At 37.8% G+C, this 22,211-nt stretch overlaps 1 protein-coding gene across 5 annotated transcripts in view; it reads left to right on the top strand.

The window, feature by feature from the left end:
• The window catches only part of LRBA (LPS responsive beige-like anchor protein), a 756,962-nt gene that overhangs the window by 250,815 nt on the left and 483,936 nt on the right, over window positions 1–22,211 (top strand). For all 5 annotated transcript variants that reach the window (XM_027513423.1, XM_027513426.1, XM_027513425.1 and 2 more), the window contains exon 35: window positions 13,037–13,101. In XM_027513423.1, coding sequence (XP_027369224.1) covers window positions 13,037–13,101 — 65 coding nt within the window. The remainder of the gene's footprint in view (window positions 1–13,036; window positions 13,102–22,211) is intronic.

The following is a 22,211-nucleotide window of genomic DNA, read 5'->3' as shown; positions in this document are numbered from 1 at the left end:
TTGCTATTATTTTCTCCCACTCTGAGGGTTGTCTTTTCACCTTGCTTATAGTTTTGTTTGCTGTGCAAAAGCTTTTAAGTTTAATCAGGTCCCACTTGGTTACTTTTGTTTTTATTTCCATTACTCTAGGAGGTGGGTCATAGAGGATCTTGCTTTGATTTATGTTATCGAGTGTTCTGCCTGTGTTTACCTCTAACAGTTTTATATTTTCTGGTTTTACATTTAAGTTTTTAATCTTTTTTGAGTTTATCTTTGTGTATGGTGTTAGGAAGTGTTCTAATTTCATTCTTTTACATGTAGCTGTCCAGTTTTCCCAGCACCATTTATTGAAAAGGCTGTGTTTGCCCCATTGTATATTCTCGCCTCCTTTGTCAAAAATAAGATATGCATAGGTACATGGGTTTATTTCTGGGCTTTCTATCTTTTTCCATTGGTCTATATTTCTGTTTTTGTGCCAGTACCATACTGTCTTGATGACTGTAGCTTTATACTATAATCTGAATTCAGGAAGATTGATTCCTCCAGCTCCATTCTTCTTTCTCAAGACTGCTTTGGCTATTTGGGGTCTTTTGTGTTTCCATATGAATTGTGAAATTCTTTGTTCTAGTTCTGTGAAAAATGCCCATTGGTAATTTGATAGTGATCACATTGAATCTGTAGATTGCATTTGGTAGTATAGTCATTTTCACAGTATCAATTCTTTCTACCCAGGAACATGGAATATCTCTCCATCTGTTTATGTCATCTTTGATATTTTTCAGTAGTATCTTATAATTTTCTGTGTACAGTTCTTTTGTCTCCTTAGGTAAGTTTATTCCTAGATATCTAATTCTTTTTGTTGCAATGGTGAATGGGATTGATTCCTTAATTTCTCTTTCTGATTTTTCATAGCTAGTATATAGAAATACAAGTGATATCTGTGAATTGATTTTGTATGCTGCAACTTTGCTAAACTCGCTGATTAGCTCTAGTAATTTTCTGATACTATCTTTAGGGTTTTCTATGTACAGAATCACGACATCTGTAAACAGAGCTTTACTTCTTCTATTCTGATCTGGGTTTCTTTTATTTTTCTTTTCTGATTGCTATAGCTAGGAGTTCCAGAACTTAGTTCAGTTCAGTTCAGTTGCTCAGTCATGTCCAACTCTTTGCGACCCCATAAACAGCACCACGCCAGGCCTCCCTGTCTATCACCAACACCCGGAGTCCACCCAAACCCATGTCCATTGAGTTGGCGATGCCATCCAACCATCTCATCCTCTGTTGTCCCCTTCTCCTCCTGCCCTCAATCTTTCCCAGCATCAGGGTCTTTTCCAATGAGTTAGCCCTTCACATCAGGTGGTCAAACTATTGGAGTTTTCAGCTTCAACATCAGTCCTTCCAATGAACACCCAGGACTGGTTTCCTTTAGGATTAATTGGTTTGATCTCCTTTCAGTCCAAGGGACTCTCAAGAATCTTCTCCAACACCACACTTCAAAAGCATCAATTCTTCGGTGCTCAACTTTCTTTATAGTCCAACTGTCACATCCATACATGATCACTGGAAAAACCATAGCCTTGACTAGATGGATCTTTGTTGACAAAGTAATGTCTCTGCTTTTTAATATGCTGTCTAGGTTGGTCATAACTTTTCTTCCAAGGAGTAAGCATCGTTTAATTTCATGGCTGCAATCACCATCTGCTGTGATTTTGGAGTCCAGAAAAAAAATTCAGCCACTGTTTCCGCTGTTTCCCCATCTGTTTGCCATGAAGTAATGAGACCGGATGCCATGATCTTTGTTTTCTGAATGTTGAGCTTTAAGCCAACTCTTTCACTCTCCTCTTTCACTTTCATCAAGAGGCTCTTTAGTTCTTCTTCACTTTCTGCCATAAGGGTGGTGTCATCTGCATATCTGAGGTTATTGATATTTCTCCTGGCAATCTTGATTCCAGCTTGTGCTTTTTCCAGCCCAGCGTTTCTCATGATGTACCCTGCATAGAAGTTAAATAATTACGGTGACAATATATAGCCTTGACATACTTCTTTTCCTACTTGGAACCAGTCTGTTGTTCCTTGTCCAGTTGTAACTGTTGCTTCCTGAACTGCATACAGATTTCTCGAGAGGCAGGTCAGGTGGTCTGGTATTCTCATCTCTTTCAGAATTTTCCACAGTTTATTGTGATCCAAACAGTCAGAGGCTTTGGCATAGTCAATAAAGCAGAAATAGATGTTTTTTTGGAACTCTCTTGTTTTTTTGATGATCCAACAGATGTTGGCAATTTGATCTTTGATTCCTCTGCCTTTTCTAAATACAGCTTGAACATCTTGAAGTTCACGATTCACGTATTGCTGAAGCCTGGCTTGGAGAATTATAAGCATTACTTGACTAGCGTGTGAGATGAGTGCAATTGTGTGGTAGTTTGAACTTTCTTTGGTATTGCGTTTCTTTAGGATTGGAATGAAAGCTGACCTTTTCTAGTCCTGTGGTCACTGCTGAGGTTTCCAAATTTGGTGGCATATTGAGTGCAGCACTTTCACAGCATTATCTTTCAGGATTTAAAATAGCTCAACTGGAATTCTATCACCTCCACTAGCTTTGTTCGTAGTGATGCTTTCTAAGGCCCACTTGACTTCACATTCCAGGATGTCTGGTTCTAGGTGAGTGATCACCCCATCGTGGTTATCTGGGTCGTGAAGATCTGTTTTGTATAGTTGTTCTGTGTATTCTTGCCACCTCTTCTTAATATCTTCTGCCTCTGTTAGGTCCATACCATTTCTGTCCCTTATCAAGCCCATCTTTGCATGAAATGTCCCCTTGGTATCTCTAATTTTCTTGAAGATATCTTTAGTCTTTTCCATTCTGTTATTTTCCTCTATTTCTTTGCTTTGATCGCTGAGGAAGGCTTTCTTATCTCTCCTTTCTATTCTTTGGAACTCTGCATTCAAAAGGATGTATCTTTTCTTTTCCCCTTTGCTTTTCACTTCCCTTCTATTCACAGATATTTGTAAGGCCTCCTCAGACAGCCATTTTGCTTTTTTGCATGTCTTTTTCTTGGTGATGGTCTTGATTCCTGTCTTCTGTACAGTGTCACAAACCTCCATCCATAGTTCATCAGGCACTCTGTCTGTCAGATCTAGTCCGTTAAGTATATTTCTCACTTCCACTGTATAGTCATAAGGGATTTGATTTAGGTCATACCTGAATGGTGTAGTGGTTTTCTCCACTTTCTTCAAATTCAGTTTATTCAACTATGTTGTATAATCGTGGCAAAAGTGTACACCCTTTTCTTGTCCCTGATCTTAGGGGGAATACTTTCAGTTTTTCACCATTGAGAATAATGTTTGCTGTAGGCTTATCATATATGGCCTTTACTATGTTGAGGTAGGTTCCTTCTGTGCCTGCTTTCTGGAGAGTTTTTATCATAAATGGGTGTTGAATTTTGTGAAGGCCTTTTTCTTCAACTGTTGAGATTATCATGTGGTTTTTATCTTTCAACTTGTTAATATGGTGTGTCACATTGATTTATTTGCATATATTCATGAATCCTTGCATCCCTGGAATAAACCCAACTTGATGATGGTCTGTGAGCTTTTTGATGTGTTTCTGAATTGTGTTTTCTAAATTTTGTTGAGGATTTTTGCATATGTTCGTCAGTGATATTGACCGCTAATTTTCTTTTTTGTGTTGTGTTTGTCTGGTTTTTGTATCAGGGTGATGGTGGCTGCATAGAATGAATTTGACAGTGTTCCTTCCTCTGCAATTTTTTGAAAGAATTTTAGAAGGATAGGCCTTAGGTCTTGTCTAAATGTTTCATAGAATTCTCCTGTGAAGCCATCTGGTCCTGGGCTTTTGTTTTTTGGGAGATTTTTTATCACAGCTTCAATTTCAGTGCTTGTAACTGGTTGTTCATAATTTCTATTTCTTCCTGGTTCAGTCTTGAAGATTTAACTTTTCTAAGAATTTGTCCTTTTTTTCCAGGTTATCTGTTTTGTTGCCAAAACAAAACAGATAGTTGTTCGTAATAGTCGCTTGTAATCCTTTGTATTTTTGCATTGTCTGTTGTAACCATTCCTTTTTCATTTCTAATTTTGTTGATTTGTTTCTTCTCTTTTTTTCTTGTTGAGTCTGGCTAAAGGTTTCGCAATTTTTTTATCTTCTCAAAGAATCAGCTTTTAGTTCTATTAATATTTACTATTGTTTCTTTCATTTCTTTTTCATTTATTTCTGCTTGGATTTTATGATTTCTTTCCTTCTACTAATTTTTGAATTTTTTTGTTCTCCTTTTTCCAGTTGTTTTAGATATAAAGTTAGGTTGTCTATTTGATGTTTTTTTGTTTCTTGAGGTAGGATTGTATTGCTATAAACTTCCCTCTTAGAACTGCTTTTGCTGCATCCCATAGGTTTTGAATTGTTGTGTTTTCATTGTCATTTGTTTCTAGAAATTTTTTGATTTCCCTTTTGATTTCTTCAGAAACCTGTTGATTATTTAGTAATGTGTTGTTTAATCTCCATGTGTTTGTTTCTTACAGTTTTTTTTCTTGCAGTTGATATCTAGTCTTATAGCATTATATTTCGAGAAGATGCTTGATATGATTTCAATTTTCCTAAATTTACTGAGGTTTGATTTGTGATCCAAGATGTGGTCTATCCTGGAGAATGTTCCATGTGCACTTGAGAAGAAGGTATATTCTTCTGCATTTGGATGGAATGTCTTGAAGATATCAGTGAGATCCATCTCATCTGTTATTTAAGACTTGTGTTTCGTTATTAATTTTGTGTTTTGATGATCTGTCCATTGGTGTGAGTGGGGTGTAAAGTCTTCTACTATTATTGTGTTACTGTCAACTTTTCCTTGTATGTCTGTTAGTGTTTGTCTTATGTATTGAGGCGCTCCTATGTTGGACTTCCCTTGTGGCTCAGCTGGTAAAGAATCTGCCTGCAATGCAGGAGACCTGGGTTCCATCCCTGGATTGGGAAGATCCCCTGGAGAAGGGAAAGGCTACCACTCCAGTATTCTGGCCTGGAAAACTACATGGACTACAGTCCATGGGGTCGCAAAGAGTCGGACATCACTGAGCGACTTTCACATCCCTATGTTGGGTGCATAGATATTTGTGATTGTTATGTTTTCCTTTTGGACTGATCCCTTGACCATTATGTAGTGTCCTTCCTTATCTTTATTTTAATGTCTATTTAGTCTGATATGAAGATTATTACTCCAGCTCTCTTTCGCTTCCCATTTGCATGGAATATATTTTTCCATCCTCTCACTTTCAGTTTATATGTCTCTTTGTTGGTGGTGTTGTTTAGATGAGGCGTCCTGCACAGGGTGCTACTGGTGGTTGGGTGATGCTGGATCTTATATTCAAGTGGTTTCCTTAGTGTGAGTTCTCACTATTTGATACTCCCTAGGGTTAGTTCTCAGAGAAGGCAATGGCACCCCACTCCAGTACTCTTGCCTGGAAAATCCCATGGATGGAGGAGCCTGGTAGGCTGCAGTCCATGGGGTCGCTATGAGTCGGATGCGACTGAGCGACTTCACTTTCACTTTTCACTTTTCACTTTCACACAATGGAGAAGGAAATGGCAACCCACTCCAGTGTTCTTGCCTGGAGAATCCCAGGGATGGGGGAGCCTGGTGGGCTGCCGTCCATTGGGTCTCACAGAATTGGACATGACTGAAGCGACTTAGTAGCAGCAGCAGCAGCAGGGGTAGTTCTCTGGTAATCTAGCGTCTTAGAGACAGTGCTCCCATTCCAAAGGCTCACGTCTTAATCTCTGGTCAGGAATGAAGATTCCACAAGTGGTTTATTATGGCATTTAGTGAGATTAAAGCAAATATCCGCAATGATAAACCAAAGATAAATCCCAGACAAATGGCAGCTACAAAATCAGGCAAATAATAATTAAAATAATGGAACACACACACACACACATATATGTACACCCTTGAGCAAAGTCAAAACAGTCCAAAAATAAAGTACATAGATTGACCCGGTGAACAAGGAAATAAAAAATTATATTTCCCAGTTAAGAACAAAACTAAGTTAAACACAAACTGGAAAACAAAACTAAACCAAGGTGCCAAATGGAGAATAAAGCAATGAAAACAAACTAACATATATGTTGAAAGGAAAGGAAAGAATGGATATGCAAAATTCAACCTAGGTAGATGAGGAAGATTTATATACATCAAAGGTTAATCGCAAGGTGAAAGGAACAGTAGGAAAGGCAAACAAAGGAATAAATATAGAAAAAATATAATAGGTTTAAAAAAATTAAAATTATAAAAAAGAGGAAAAAAAAATACGGAAGACTAAAGAAAAAAGGAAAACTGCACAGAACTGCAGTATCCTAATGTAGAGGCAGAGCTTTATAACAACAGTCGAAAGTGTGACTGAATATACACATACTCTCATAAGCAAAATCGAAACAGTCCACCAAAAATAAAGTACAATAGATTGACCTGGGGAATGAAGGAAACCAAAATTTGTATGCACCAGAACAAAACGAACTGAAGCACAAACTGGAAAACAAAACTAAAGCAAGGTGCCAATTAAGGAATTAAAGCAATGAAAATAAAACTAACAAATATGTTGAGAGGAAAGAAGAGAAGAAAAGAAAAAAGGAATATACATGCCAAGTTAAGTAGAGGTAGATAAAGAAGGTTTATATATGGTAAAGATTAACTGGAAGGGGAAAAGAATTGTAGGAAAAGCAGACAATGGAACAAATAGAAAAAATAATAATAGGTTTAAAAAATTAAAAAAGAAGAAAAAAAAAGAGGATAACTCTACAGAACTGCAAAAGCCCAATGTAGAGGCAGAGGTTTATGACAACAATAAAAAATGTGACTGAGGAAAAAAAGCTCAAAGGCTTAATTGGATTTCTTAGTGCCAATAAAATCGACAGCTGCAGCAAGAGGGGGGAAAAAATCCAAAAGAATCTGCAGAACAAGTTAAAAAATAAGAATAATAAATGTTTCTTTTTTGAGTCACTGCTGTGAGAGTCCTTTCCCTTGTTGGGAGCCACAGTCCACCTTACCTCCCTAGGATGCCCTCTAACACTGTGCTGATCTCTGGACCTGCTGTGGGGGCAGCTCAGATTCTAATCTGGTCCTACTCCTGTGTGTTCTTGCCTCTAATGCCCACAGGTATCAGAGCTAGTGTGTTTTCTTTTGTGGGAGCTCTCAGTGGCCTTTTTTATTTTCCATAGACACAGAGTCTGCTTAGTTGATCACATGGATTTAATCTGCAGCTTGTGCAGCTGGTGGGGAGGTTTGGGTCTTCTTCCTTAACCACACTGCCCCTGGGTTTCAATTGTGGTTTTATTTCCACCTCTTCATGTGGGTTGTCTGCTGGGGTTTAGCTTCTGCGGCTGCCCTGGAGGGCTTGGGTTTACCCCTGTGAGGGCCAGGTGTGGAGGTGGTGCAGCTGCTTGGCGTCACAGGGGTTCTGGCAGCACCAGATACTCAGGGGGGTTGGCAGCTAGGGTAGCAGGAAATACATTTCTCTAGAAGGGTATGGCAACTAGTATAGGCCAGTATATTCCAGTATTCTTACCTGGAGAAAACCTGCTCTCTGACAGAGAAGCCTGGCAGGCCACAATCTATAGGGTTGCAAAGAGTCAGACACAACCAAAGCGACCCTGAGTGCATAGACATGAGGCTATTTTTGCCTGTGGTACCTCTGCCCCTGTGTGAGTTGAGAGCGAAGGTGTTGCAGCTGCCTGGCTTGTGGGGACCCTGGCGGTGCCAAGTATGCAGGGACATGGACTGCCTCTGCCGCAGGAGTTATGGCCCTAGCAGAGTCTTTTTTGAACCTCTTGTACCTGGTGATCAGAGAGCCTCTTTAGCCAGTCTTTCCCAGTAGCTCTTCCCGTTCAGGTACCTAGAGGGCTCCTTTGCCTGGGGTCCTTCTCTGTTGTTTGGCTTGTCAGGCACATAGAGGGGCCCCCCTGACTGTGGTCCTGCTCTGAAGATTGGCGCATCAGGCACTTAAAGGGGCACCCTGGGTGAGGTCCTTCTCTGTAGTTTGGTGCATCAATCACTGAAAGATGCACCCTGGCTGGGTCCTGCTCTGTAGTTCAGTGTCTCAGGCATTTGATGGACCGGCCTTTCTATTGCTCAGCTGCCTGAGCTAGCATGTGGGGGGAGAGAGGCTATGGTGATGGCTCCACTCCCTAGCATGACTCAGCAGTGTCGCCTTGCTTCCATGGCTGCCTGATTTTCCTCCATCAGCATTTTCCACCACGATCTCCTCCCTGACATCCCCTCAATCCGTCTCTCTGCAGTCAACAGCAACCCTCACCCTGGGATTGCTTCATAATTCCTTAACCCCAGCTCCCAGCTGCTGCCCCTTCCATGAGACCAGTGTTCCTGTCCGTGGTATGTATGGCGGCAAGGACTGTCTGATTCTCATTCCATGTTGGCTTCCACAGATCAGCTGTTTCGCTCTCAGCCTTAAATGTTCTCCTCTGACTCAGACAGTTGCCCCGCTGTGGGGATCGGACCCCCTGCTTCAGTCCCCCCACCCGCCGAGGGCAGGTCCAGTCCTGCTAACACTCCGGTTTCCCCCTAGTTCCTTCGTCCTGCCGAGTTTTGCGTGGGTCTGTACGCTCTTTCCCGCTGGTCAGGTCCTCCTGTCGCTCTGAGCTGGTGTTTCGTATGCACCCTGTGTCTGAAGATGTGCTCCTGATGTATCCGTGGAGAGAGGGGCTCCGCGTCCACCTCCTCCTCCCCAGTCTTGTTCTTCCTCTTTGCTGTTTCTCGTTACTGTTGTCCCCTCTTTATTGTCTTTGTCCTTATTTTTTCCTGCGTTTAACCAAAGTCACTCATTTTATACCTTTTTTTTTTTTTAAAGATAGTTCAGTGATTTTCTAGCCCACTAGAATAAAAATTTGATACTACATTTAATGTCAATATTGATGGTTTGACCAGAAAAGATGGCATCATGGAATATATGTAGTTGATCTTATTGATCTGTAGTCTGATTTTATTTGCTTTAGAACATGGTAATGTTTGGGAATTGGGCATTTAGAATGTAGGCAAATTCATGTGCTGTATTCAAGACACTAAAATATATTGTAGGAGATTCTCAAATTTATAGGAAACTGTTAAGTTCACTTTAAGGAATTTAGCTATATTAAATATTATAAATTATAGCACATTTATTGGTGCCCTTTCCTGTATTTATTTGTTAATGTTAGGGAGTCACAGAAGTAGTTTAGTTGATGGAGTCTTTTATTCCCCATCCCAAATTTGGTAGACTTTTACCACTGAAGACACATGTTTGAGAATTGGTGTAACTCTGTTTAATAGATTTCACTAGTATACATTATCCTGTTGTTGTTGTTACTGTATGACTAAGAGCATTACTAAGCTAAGAGTATATTTTAGTAAAAATTGACTAGTCACCAGTTGTGGCCCTAGGAAGTGATAGTCAATTAAATACAGCTTAGAACAGGTATGAAATTATTGACTCCGTTGCTGTGTTTTGAGTCCTTCCTCTCCAAAGTGCTGAAATGTATTTTAAAATTACTTAGTTGCATTAGTGGTTGGATTTGAGGCTTTTAACATGTTTTTCATCAATACCTCTGGGAGAAGAATAACCAAGACCTTTAAATGTATGGTGCATTTTGCATCACTATGTAATTATAAATATTATGATGAAATATTGAAATGATCATGAAAGACGATAAGCATTAAGCTTTTCTTTCAGCTGTTAAAGCTCACTAAAAGTTATATTGAGCTGTGGTTTGTGAAATTGTTTTGACTAACACCTTCTTTAATAATTGTCTCAGAAGTGGAGAAAAATGCTTTAGGAGAGCATGGATCTTCTTTTCAGTTTTCAGATTGTTGATGGTGTTTTAGTATGGAGAAAATTTGTTGGCTTTGACTAAAACCTGGGCTTATTTAAAAAAAAAAAAAATGTCCTTTTCTCATGGGCTGCAGGTTTTTTAACCTGAGTTCCTATCAGTATGTACTTACGTAGCTGGTGTGTCATCGTTTATTAAGTGTTAAATAATTTATAATTAGGAGTGGATTATAAACAAATTAAAATTCTGATATCTTTGAGAATTGTGAGGTTTTTATAACTACTCAAAGTGTAGATACGAATTTGTATTTTCACTTCATTTCTCATTTTGTCTAAATTTTTTCAGTTGTTGGAAAAGTTTTATTCCAGGTGAATAGATAGCCCTTCCTGCAAGTAAACTAATATAAGTTTATAGATGATATTTGGGAAAACAAGAATCCAAATGTATTAGCAGTCATAAATATGTTTCTGAGCTTTCGTAAGAAAAAATGAACTCTTCCAGTTCTATGTATATCCTCATGTCTAATTTATTTTTAATTTGAAAGGAAAAAAAATAGTGTGACATACTTAATTTGAAGTCATAAGTTTTTTAAACGATAATTTTTTATGGTTATGCTAACTTTAACTGGTTTTCTCTCGGACCTAAACCATGCTGTTTGAAACCTTCGTGACCTTTGAATGAGACACTTTCTGCTTTTACATTAGAAGTAAATATCGATTTGTATTGCGTAAGTGTAAATAAAACGATGGTTACCTGTATACTGAAAATTTGCGTCTCTCCACTGTTACCTGTTTTTTTCATGTGGAGTTGGAGTTTTGTATGACTTATAAAAATCCCTACCTGTTGCAGTTTTAAATCAGACAAAATAGATTTGAGGAAAGTGATAGATACTTTTAAAAATAAATTGTCTGGTCTAGAGAATTATATATGGGGTAATCTCTTGCCTTTCTTCCTAATTCCTTTTTTTGTAGCATGAAGAGTAACTATTTTCTTTTCAGTATATTTAACTTCCTTTTTGAAATTTTTCTCTCAAGTAAATGATGTATAGGAAAATGCAGTTAATTTAAGACTTTACCTCCATATACTCTGGTGCTGTGTCAGATTTTCACGTGGCTTGCTGCGAGTGCTGTGTTGGGTGTAAGAGCTGAGGAGCGAGCATGTGTTTCTGTTCTTGACAGGAGCATCCCTTGAGGTGTCACCATCCCTTCTGATTCCCTGCTGTCTATCAGCAGACGTCACAGCCGTGTTTCCCTCATCCCCTCAAAGCCTCAACTACTTGTACATCTCTCTGTAACTTTCTGAGTTTTCCGAGGGCATGAGTTCCTCTGAGGCTGTTTTAAGTCCGCCTGCCATTTGATCTGCTGTCTGCTCCTCCTGCGCGTTACTAGCTTTAGGTCCACTCCTCGAGACTTGTGCCTCCCTGTGCTCATGCTTGGAAGTGAGGTGTGGGTTTCTGGGCCAGGGTCAAAAACTTACCGGCAGTTTCTGCTTTTTTCTCTCTTCTCCCTATTTCTGAGAAGAGTGGAGGGTCTGGCACATCTTCTTCTCTCAGAGATTTATTTCTTCTTGGGGTTTGGCTGCTCTCCTTTGCACTGTTTACTTAATTTTGCTGGAAATAAAAAGATTTTAAGTTAGGTGGGTATTAGATTTAAGTTAGATGTTTATCCTTCACTTGGTTTACCTCAGTGAAAGAAATATGTTTATTTTGTTGTTTCAGTTGGCTGGCAGTTGTGAATTTTAAGAGTATGTATTGTGGACTTACGAGCCACTAATTTGTAGGTGTTTGTAAGTTATTGAATCATAGAATAATGTAGCCTCAAGAATTTTTTAAAGAGGGTATCAAAGACCTAGAGATGTAGAGTGATCTTTCCGTGGACATAGCCTGTTAATGTCATAGTTGATTTGAGAGCATAAATCTCATGACTTCTTGTTCCTTAAGAACACATTACGTTTCCTGCTCTTTCCTCAACAACATGCTGCTTTATCTTCTTTCTTAGTCTTAGCCCATTACTGTCTTCAAATGTCTAAATGCCTTTATATCTACTTCTTATCCTGCTGTATATGTTCTGTGGGTATCTTCTTGCTTACACTTTTCATGAAGTAGAACTCTGTAACAAAATTATGGCAAACAGCCATTTCAGTTCTGAGAGCAAGCTCAAGTTTTTCAGAACTTAAAGTAATACAAAATTGGGGATAAAAATGAGAAAATAGATGAGAAAGGGTGAAGTTTAGAAAAATTAGAATTTGGCATAATATAGGATATGAAATTACGTAGTGTTAAAAACTCTTAAAGGTATTAGATTCAGAAAATGTGGACACTGGTCATGGTAACAGTGCTGTAACTGGCCATGGTAACAAGGTCCCAGGATGTCTTTTGTTTTGGCATTTATAGAAGAACAAAAAAAAATTAGTTGAGTAATATTATGTAGGTGGACTGTAAAGCTCCTTAGTTTTCAGAAACAAAAGGATTATATATGTCTAGCTGTTTTTAAAAAACATGCACACATGCATGCATGCACGGGTATTTCTCAGATCTGGCTGTATTTCAGTTTATGTGGCCCCAGTCTTATTGGATTGATGCTTATTTTATATATGTTTTGAGATAGGGATTAAACATTTTTTTCCCTATATACTCTATTGGTTGATTTCTTTCTATGGCTTTTTAATGGGTAACTTACTCATAAAGAGTATATTAATAAATTTACACCATCATTTGCTAATTCATAGACTAGTGACTTTTGGTTTTCCATTTTAAAAGTGGTCTAGCCAAATTCATTGATTTTTCTTGTCTCTTTCTCAATCTTTAGTCATCAAATTTTGTAGGACATGTGCTGTTTATTAAGTTTATGGCACTCCTTAATTCCATCTTCCCCTCTTTTGTTTCTTAAGGAAACAAAACCAAAACCTTTGTCCTTGGTCTTCTTTGCTGCCTTCTTTCAAACTATTTCAGTTAAATTACTAGGATATAATGGTATAGAACTAGAAGGGCAAGATATATATAGGTAGGCTCATTTAGTTTATCTGGAATCTAATTGTTGCTGACTTGTTTTGTTTCCATTTTAATGTCAACTATTTATGTGTTCATGGGGCTGCTAGGTAGAAAGCATGTTTAACAAAACTTTTCCATGAGGATCCAAAGTATGTAATTGATATGGGTGATGTTTTTTGTATTTGTTGATTTAAAGAAATAACCTACTAAGTGAAATTTGTTCAGCTATTGTCTACTATTTTTTTTAGGAGTGGCAGAATTCTATTCAGAAGAATGCAGGCCTTGCTTTTATTGAACTTGTCAATGAAGGAAGGTAAACTATTTTATATCCATTTATATTTTACTTTAGAATCTTGTTCTTTTTTGCTATTTGAACTGATATTTTTGGTATTGATTTTACAGACAGTAATATAGTGAGTTAGATATTAATTATTATAAATACTTCAGTATTTAATCATTTTATTGTTCTCTTCATGGTTATGTGCTTCATGGTAACATCTGTTCTTTATTTTTCAATAAGGAAGGCTAAGTTTGGCAAAAGTAAACTGATGATTTTATTAACAGATATAAGGAAAACATATTTTTCAGACTTTCTTAAATTCTGTTATATTTTACAGCAATAATAAGACTGCTGCTGCTGCTGCTAAGTCGCTTCAGTCGTGTCTGACTGTGCGACCCCATAGACGGCAGCCCACCAGGCTCTGCCGTCCCTGGGATTCTCCAGGCAAGAACACTGGAGTGGGTTGCCATTTTCTTCTACAATTCATGAAAGTGAAAAGTGAAAGTGAAGTCGCTCAGTCGTGTCCGACTCTTAGCGACCTCATGGACTGCAGCCTACCAGGCTCCTCCATCCATGGGATTTTCCAGGCAATAGTACTGGAGTGGGTTGCCATTGCCTTCTCCATAATAAGACTAACATGTCTATATTATCTCATGTCATGGCCTGGGTATAAGGGAAGAAGAATTCAAGGAAAGAAAATTCAGTAATAAGAAAGAAAAATGAAGTACAGATATAAAAAGAAAGATACAAGGGTGAAAATAGATTTAAGAAAGTGAGAAAATTAAAAGGTGAAAATGAAGAAACGATGAGTGGACTACTCTGTGTCAGTTTTGTGGCATCTGATTTTGGATTATACAGTCAATGGAATTCTCCAGGCCAGAACCCAGGTCTCCCGCATTGCAGGCTGATTCTTTACCAGCTGAGCCACCGGGGAAGCCCGGTTTTAGATTAGTTGAACCAAAGACCCAGAGTATAGATTAAAAGGTGTGATTGACTGCTATTGGAAATAGCATTCTGAACATAATTATTGTTTGTGCATGTTTCCTTATAGTGTTCTGGCTAATACTGAGAAACTGACACCATCACTTACAGGAAAATTTTGAAATAGTAGCTAGGAATTCAGCCTCTGTCTCGTTAATGTTATAAAAAAGGGAACTGTTCCTTTTCTGGGCTGAGGTGACCTCTAAAAATGGTGCACTATTCACTTGACCCAGAAAACCCCACAGAATCATGCAAATTAAGAGGTTCATATCTTCGTGTTCATTTTAAGAACACTCGTGAAACTGCCCAGGCCATAAAGGGTAAGCATATCCGAAAAGCCACCAAGTATCTGAAGGGCACCACTTTATAGAAGCAGTGTGTGCCATTCCACCCTTGCAGCGGTGGAGTTGGTAGGTGTGCGCAGGACAGACAGGGGGGCTGGATGCAGGGTCGGAGGCTCAAAAAGTGTGCTGAATTTTTACTGCACGTGCTCAAAAATGCAGAGAGTAATGCTGAGCTTAAGGGCTTAGATATAGATTCTCTGGTCATTGAGCACATATGGGTGAACAAAGCCCCCAAGATGCTGCTCAGGACTTACAGAGCTCATGGTCATATCAATCCCTACATGAGCTCTCCTTGCCACATGGAGATGATCTTTACTGAAAAAGAACAGATTGTTCCTAAACCAGAAGAGGAGATGGCACAGAAGGAAAGATATCCCAGAAGAAACTGAAGAAACAAAAACTTATGGCCCGTGAATAAATGTCGCAAAAATAAATGCAAGTAAAAGAAAGAAAAAGAACTGTTTGTTTTGTATTAAGTGCTACTAAGATTATTCTACTTATCAAATTATAGGTGCTCACAGATTAGTACTGAATACAGATAAATAAACCTGCAACCATGTGCTAAATTATGTGCTAGAAGGTAGGAATGAGAATAAAGGGAAAGACTTCACAATTTAATATTGAAGGGTTAGGTAAAACCTCCTAGGAAACATGATTCCTGAGATGTATTTCCAAGGATGAGTTGTGTTAGTAAAATAGACTTTGAAAAAGTGGGGATTATGGGTAAGTTGGAGAGGACACGTGTGAAAATCATTCTTAATAGAGGGAATATAATATCTGAAGATGCTGTGATGTGGGATGCTGTGTGTGGTTGTGTGAATTGTGAGTTGTGTGTGAGTTGGTCATCTGGATCATAAAAGATCTAATGTGTATTTGAACTTTTATCTAAAGGCAGTGGGAAGCTTTGAAAGATTTTTAGAAAAGAAGTATGATTGTAATACTTGGATTTTGAAAAAATAACTAGCAGTGATCTGAGGACGGGTTGAAGGAGAGGAGACCTGATTGAAATGAGGAGCAGTAACAAAACTATTACAGTGATCTATGTGAGAAGCAGAACTAATTGTAGTCTGGAGTCTGGCAAGTGTTGGGAAATCAATAATATTTCTCAATGGGTGAATGGACTAATTTAGTCTCACTTTTAGCAAAAATTTCAAAGTGCTTACTCACCAAGAAAAAAAGCTCTTTGGCTGAATTTCAACACCGAGGTATTACATGCTTTAATAGCGTATATATGTAAAAAGAGACAGTGAGTGCTATTGATCGAATATGTATTTACTCTACTTAATGCAAAACACTGATTAACACCAGTTTTTTTTTTTTTAAAGAAAACTTGTTATAAAAGTCAATTTTGTTTAGGTTCTACTAAGTGTAAATGCCCTCAATTATGCAAGTTACTGTTACATTTAATAGATAAGGCAGAATAGCCTTGTGATTAATAGTATTAGCCTTAAAGTTAGTTTTGGGTTCAAGTGCCAGCTTTGATATTTGGGAAGTACTGTTCTGTGAGCCTCTGTTTCCTCATCTATTCATTCAGCCAGTATTTATTATGCACTGACTGTGTATCGTAATTGTCCTTGATTGTTGGGATACAACAATAAACAAAGCAGCTAAAGATTCTTTTTTGTGTGTGTAGATCTTACTTTTGAACAGTCACTGACAAGCTATAAACAATAAACAAAATAAGTAATGGATTATATGACACATGAAAGGCGGTAAGTTCTTTGGAAAAAGATAATGTTAAGTAGGTTGAGGGAAATTTTTGAATGAAATATAAAGGGTTTAGTTTGTAGCTTAAAGATTGGTTATATTATAGATCATCAAGAAAGTGACATTTTTGCGAGCCCCGATTGAAGGAAGTGAAGGAGTTAATCATAGGAGCATGTACGGGAAAACCAGTAGCAGTAGAAGAGGTGAAATGTAGGAGCATTATGGATATATTTTGAAGACAGAGCCAGTAGGATGTTTCAGTACTAATGGATCAGATGTGGGTTGTGAGAGAAAACTGGGAGTCCAGTATTACTCTTAACATTTTTGGCTTCTGCAGCTGAAAAGATGGTGTTTCTGTCAACCAGGATGGTAAAATCTATTAATAAAGCAGTTATTGGGGGACAACAAGAGTTCAGTTTTGGCAATACTGATTTTTAGATCTCTAGTAGATATCAAGGAGGGCTTCTCAGGTGATGCTAAGGGTAAAGCCCAACCTGCCAATGCAGGAGCCATAAGAGACATGGGTTCAGTCCTTGGGTTGGGGATGATCCCCTGGAGGAGGGCATGGTAACCCACTCCAGTATTCTTGCCTAAACCCACTCCAGTATTCTTGCCTGGAGAATTCCATGGACAGAGGAGCCTGGCAGGCTACAGTCCATAGGGTTGCAAAGTGTCGGACATGACTGAATTGACTTTTCATGCACACAAACATCCAGGTAGAGATATTAAATGTGAAGTGAAAGTCACTCAGTTGTGTCCAACTCTTTGTGACCCCATAAACTGTAGTCCACCAGGCTCCTCTGACTATGGAATTATCCAGGCAAGAATACTGGAGTGGGTTGCAGTTCCTTCTCCAGGGGAGAGATACTAAATAGACAGTTGCTAATTATTTCTCCAGATTAGAGACCTGAATTTGGTCTCTAATCTATATGTCATAAGCATATAGGTGATATTTAATGTCTTGAGACTAGATGAAATCATTAAGGTGGTAAGGTGATGACAGATTTGACCGTAGGTTCAGAAGTTGCTTCTGATTTGGATAGGAGCGGTTTTGGGAGAGTGGAAAAAAGCCTATTTGCAGTGAATTTAGAAAAGAGGATGAGAGAAGAGGAATTATTAGAATGTGTATAAACAATTCTTTAGAGGAATTTTGTTACAGAGCGGAGAAAAAAAATGGAGTGGGAGGGAATAGAGTCAAAGGAAATAGGATTTTGGAAAAATGAGAGCAAAAGAACAGTATTATGGTAAAAAGTGGGGAAATCAATGTAGAAGAGATAGGTGAGAATTTCTGGAGTGATTTTTAAAAGTAGGTTAGAGAGTGGGTGAATGTGTGTACAAATGGTGGGTCATTTATAGTAATATGGGAAGATGTTTCATGTAGTTGCAGAGTCTGGGAGGTAAATATGGAAGTAGAATGAGAGGCTTAAATGGGTTTAGGTTTTGTCAAGTGAATATGGGGGTGAGAAGGACAAGGGAGTCAAACTCTTATACAAGAGAGTGATTATGATCATTGGCCACAGGATTGTAATTGTTAAGGTAGGCCTGGAGAGTGCCTATAAAGAAAATGATTGGATGGATATATTGAACTCTAAGGACTGTTAGAGTTGTGATAGTAGAGTGACTGAGCTCTGAACATGAGAGGTAGTAGTGAAGAGAGGGGTCAGATATACCAAGGCCATTCAGTTGTTGGAAATGCTGTGCTCTGGCATGTGGCCATGTGATAAATGGCTGAGGTAGGGTGGGAGACAAGACTGGAGGAGGAGAGGCGGTTCAGGGAATGTCAGATGGGGATCTTGGTAAGCTTTAAATCTTATTTTTGTAGACTGTATCACTTACCATCCCTCATCGGTGGTGCCTATCAGTTCAGTTCAGTTCAGTCACTCAGTCATGTCTGACTCGTTGCGACCCCATGGACTGCAGCACGCCAGGCCTCCCTGTCCATCACCAACTCCCAGAGCTTGCTCAAACTCGTGTCTATAGAGTCAGTGATACCATCCAACCATCTCCTCCTCTGTCATCCCTTTCTCCATACCCCAAATGTTTCCTGTTTATTTCTCATTGATTTTAGTTTTTGCTTCACTGTCATTTTCTCCAACACTATTCTTATAATAATTCCTGGGTAAAACCCACATTGTAGCATGTATCAGAATTTTGTTTTTTTGTATTGATTGATTAATGGTATTCTGATATATGGATATACCACATTTTGTTTATCCCTTCAATGAACATTTGGATTACTTTCTGTTTTGGCTGTTATAAATAACACTTCTGTGTGAGTTTTTGTACGAGGCTTTGCGTGGACATACACTTTCATTTCTCTTGGGTAGATATCTGGGAATACAGTTGCTGAGTGGAATGAGAAGTCTATGTTTAATTTTTTAAGTAACTGCTAAGCTGTTTTCCTAGTTAGCCTGGTGGGTATCTTACACTGTTTTTTGTTTGCATTTCCCTAATGGCTAATGCTGTTGAGTGTTTTGTCAAGTGCCACCTTTGGGAAAATGTGCATTTTTGCCCTTTTAAAAATTTTGTTGTGTGACTTTTAATTTTTAAACAGTAGCTTATATTTTTCTAGATGCAGCATTTTGTCATATACATGATTTGCAACATTTTCTCAATCTGTGACTTGTCCTTTATTTGTGCTGAAGATCAGAAGTTTAAAATTTTGACAAAGTATCATTTAGAAATTTTTTTCTTTTATGGATTATGATTTGTTGGCAAATTTAAGACATTTTAGGTTAAAACAAGTAGTAGGGTTTTCTTTTTTTTTTTTTTTATCTTTTGAAATTTTATAGTTTTAGCCTCTACATTTAGATCTGTGATTCATTTTGAGTTAAGGTTTTTGTATGCTGTGTTTGGTCGCTGAGTCGTGTTCCACTCTTTGGGACCCCATGGACTGTAGCCCGCCAGGCTCTTCTGTTCATGGGATTTCCCAGGCAAAAATACTGGAGTGGGTTGCCATGCCCTCCTCTAGGGGATCTTCCCAACCCAGGGATTGAACCACCCTCTCTGTATCTCCTGCATTGGCAGGTAGATTCTTTACCACTGAACCACCAGTTAAACCCACTGTTTTTGTAGTGTGTGAGATCCAAGTATAAGTCCAGTTGTTTTGGGTTTTCTACCTAAATGATCTTGTTATCTCTGATCAGAGACATTCTTACCTCTTTCTTACCAATCTGTATACTTTGTTTCCTTTTCTTGTCTCCTTTCTTCTGGTAGAATATTGAAGAGGAGTGGTGAGAGGGGCATCATCCTTGGCTTTGTACTGGTCTTAATGGGAAAGTTTCTAGTTTCTTACTGTTAAATTTGATGTTAGCTTTTGGTAGATATTCTTTATCAAGTTGAGGACGTTTTCTTCTATTCTTAGTTTATGAGAGATATCATGATCATGAGAGATATTTATCATGAATAGGCATTTGATTCTGTCGAGTTCTTTTTTGGTGTCTATTGATATGACCATTTGATGTTTCTTTTTAGCTTGTTTATGTATAATGGATTATGTTGACTGACTCTGGAATGTTGAACTGACTCTGCATACCTGGGATAATTTGTGCTTTGTTGTGCTATGCAATTCTTTTTATGGTTGTTGAATTCAGTTTTGTTTGTTGACTTGAAAGTTACTCGCTTGGGCTTAATTTGCAGAATTGATCTCTTATGGTATGGTAATTTAATGTTGCTGCTTAGCTGTTTTCGAATTCTTCTTGGGTCACACCTTTTTCTCCATCGCTTTGAGGTTAATGAATGATTGGTCAAACCCTTGCTGAAACCTGTGACCGTGTATGGCTGGTAGATCTGTGTTTGGTTTGATGAACACATTTAAATTTGCAGTTGTTTTCATCTCTAGCTTTTACTTCCTGTTGATCTTTGTCGAGTCTGTGTTGTATGTGTGCTTAATGGCTCAGAGAGCCATGTGTGAAATTCTTATTTTGCTAATTCATTTTCAGGGTATCCCTCTCTTAATTTCTGGTCTCTCATTCTAACTTTAAATGTAATCTCATTCTAGGAGAGGTGTCGGGTTTTCTGGTTTTCAGCTTGACATGCAATATCTTTATTTTCTGTCCTCCCTTCCAAATCAAGTCAGCCATCTCTGGAGGTGAAGTTGCTGGTTTCATAAGGAGCCGTAAACGGATGAAACTTTTACATGCATGGTGTTTGGGTGGGACATTTCCAGAAAAGATTGCTACAGACTCCGTTTGTTCTTACTGTATTTAGCACATTTCTGTGAATAAAATTTTTCTGAATTTTGTTGTTTGCTTTTGTCAGTCTTCAGAACCCTGAATTATCTTTTTCAGTTCTGTGCTGTTTTTCTAGGAAATGATTGGTTGGCCTCTTTATTTCACCATAGCTGGGAGGTTGGCCCCTAGATCTTTACATGTCTGGTTCATTCTGATTTAAGTCCTAGTTCAAGTGTTGCCTTTTCAGAAGTCCTCCCTGAATCCTGTTACCCAGGTTACTTGTATCTCATTTCTTAAAAATTTCCTGCTGATATCTTTTACCGTCTTCCCAGGTTTGTTTTTGTTGTCTCTCTTCCTGTCCAGTGCTTGCTGAGGACAGGCCCTCTGTGTCTTGCTTATTGTTTTATTCTTGGCTGCTAGGGAAGTGCCTAGCAAATCCAGTGAGTATTTGTGTTTAATCGATAAGATACTATAAGAACACTTACAGTTTTTATTTCAGTTACTGCCATTTTTCATGTAAATGTCATTATTTCTTAAACAGAAATTTGGTGTATGCAGATAATCTTGACAATAGTCAAGTGATATTTCTTTGAATATTAACTCTAAGAGAAAAGAAAATACATAGACAATATAATAAATATTTTACACTAAACTTTTTTATCTGTCTTGTAAAGAAATGAGTTTTATGTTACTCTCAAATATTTTACCCAGAATAACTCATACTTATTGTTTCTTATTGAGGAAGCAATTATTTGAAAAACTTATTTGTTTTTATACCACATGTGATTATAGGTTGTATAATACCTTTCCTGTTTCCTTATGCCTCTCTTACTCTGGATTTGTTTGCCTCCAGGTTAAACCGTCTTCTTTACCTCTGTGCTTTGCCTGTAGGGATCCCTTAGCTTTTGTCTTTCAAGCAAATGTTAGAAATAAACATCGGTATAAAGAGAACTAACTTTCTTTACTGAAATAATGAAAGTGCTATTTGATATTTTTATTCTCTCTTTCTTTAAGGGTAGAATGTATTGTAAAGGAATAATTTAGAGATTTATTTTCTGAAATCAGTGGGCTGACTTTCTTTTTATAAATATTCAGTGCATTGAGATTAAATGAGTTTATGTAGCAGTGGATGTATTTGTGTAGCAGTATTCAGCTACTGGACTTAATCCCAGGGGCAAGAAGAATAAGTAATAAGGGTTTTCTTTTCACTGCAGAGACTGACCTTTTTTTTCTTTTTCTTTTTATGTAAGTCTGACCTGCTTTGACCTCATTTATAGAGTAGCTGCTATAAATTTTGGCCTTGATTAATGTTTTATTAGTGTAAATAACATGTAGACCTTTATAGACTGAGACTACAGCATGGGATTTATCGGACTTGATGGGTATCATTAACAAATCAATTACTTAGGTCAGACATAAGTAATTGTTGTTTGGTAGGAATGTTTCTCTTAACTTACCTGTTTAATTGATTAGATACTTTCTTTCTAAATACACTGTTTTGATAGTTTTAAGTTGAATTATTTATCTTTTTCTTGTAAATAGCAATCCATTTTAAACCCATTTTTTGTAATCACTGACATAATCAAGTAGTATTTCTTTGACAGTTTTTACCAAGACAGAGTAAAATATATTAACATATAACGAAAGATTTAAGTTTAAAAAAGTAAATTTCCACATTTTGTAAGAACTTTATGCTATTTCTGAATCATAATTGTATGGTTTTTTTGTGATGCATGAACCATTATCATCACTATCACCTCAGTTAACTTTTCAAATATGTAAATCACTGATCTAAAAGTGTTTTATTCATTCTGAAAAACCTTCTTTTAGAGTGTTTCGTGATTCTGTGGCACCACATTAGTAGGAAACCAGAAAGTCTATTCTAAATTCTAGTATGGTAGGTAACATTATTATGTATATAGGGCTTTGGTTGATTTGC

The sequence above is a fragment of the Bos indicus x Bos taurus genome, chromosome 17, assembly GCF_003369695.1.
Source record: "Bos indicus x Bos taurus breed Angus x Brahman F1 hybrid chromosome 17, Bos_hybrid_MaternalHap_v2.0, whole genome shotgun sequence".
Lineage (NCBI taxonomy): Eukaryota > Metazoa > Chordata > Mammalia > Artiodactyla > Bovidae > Bos > Bos indicus x Bos taurus.
This window is presented reverse-complemented; position numbering and strand designations above follow the sequence as displayed.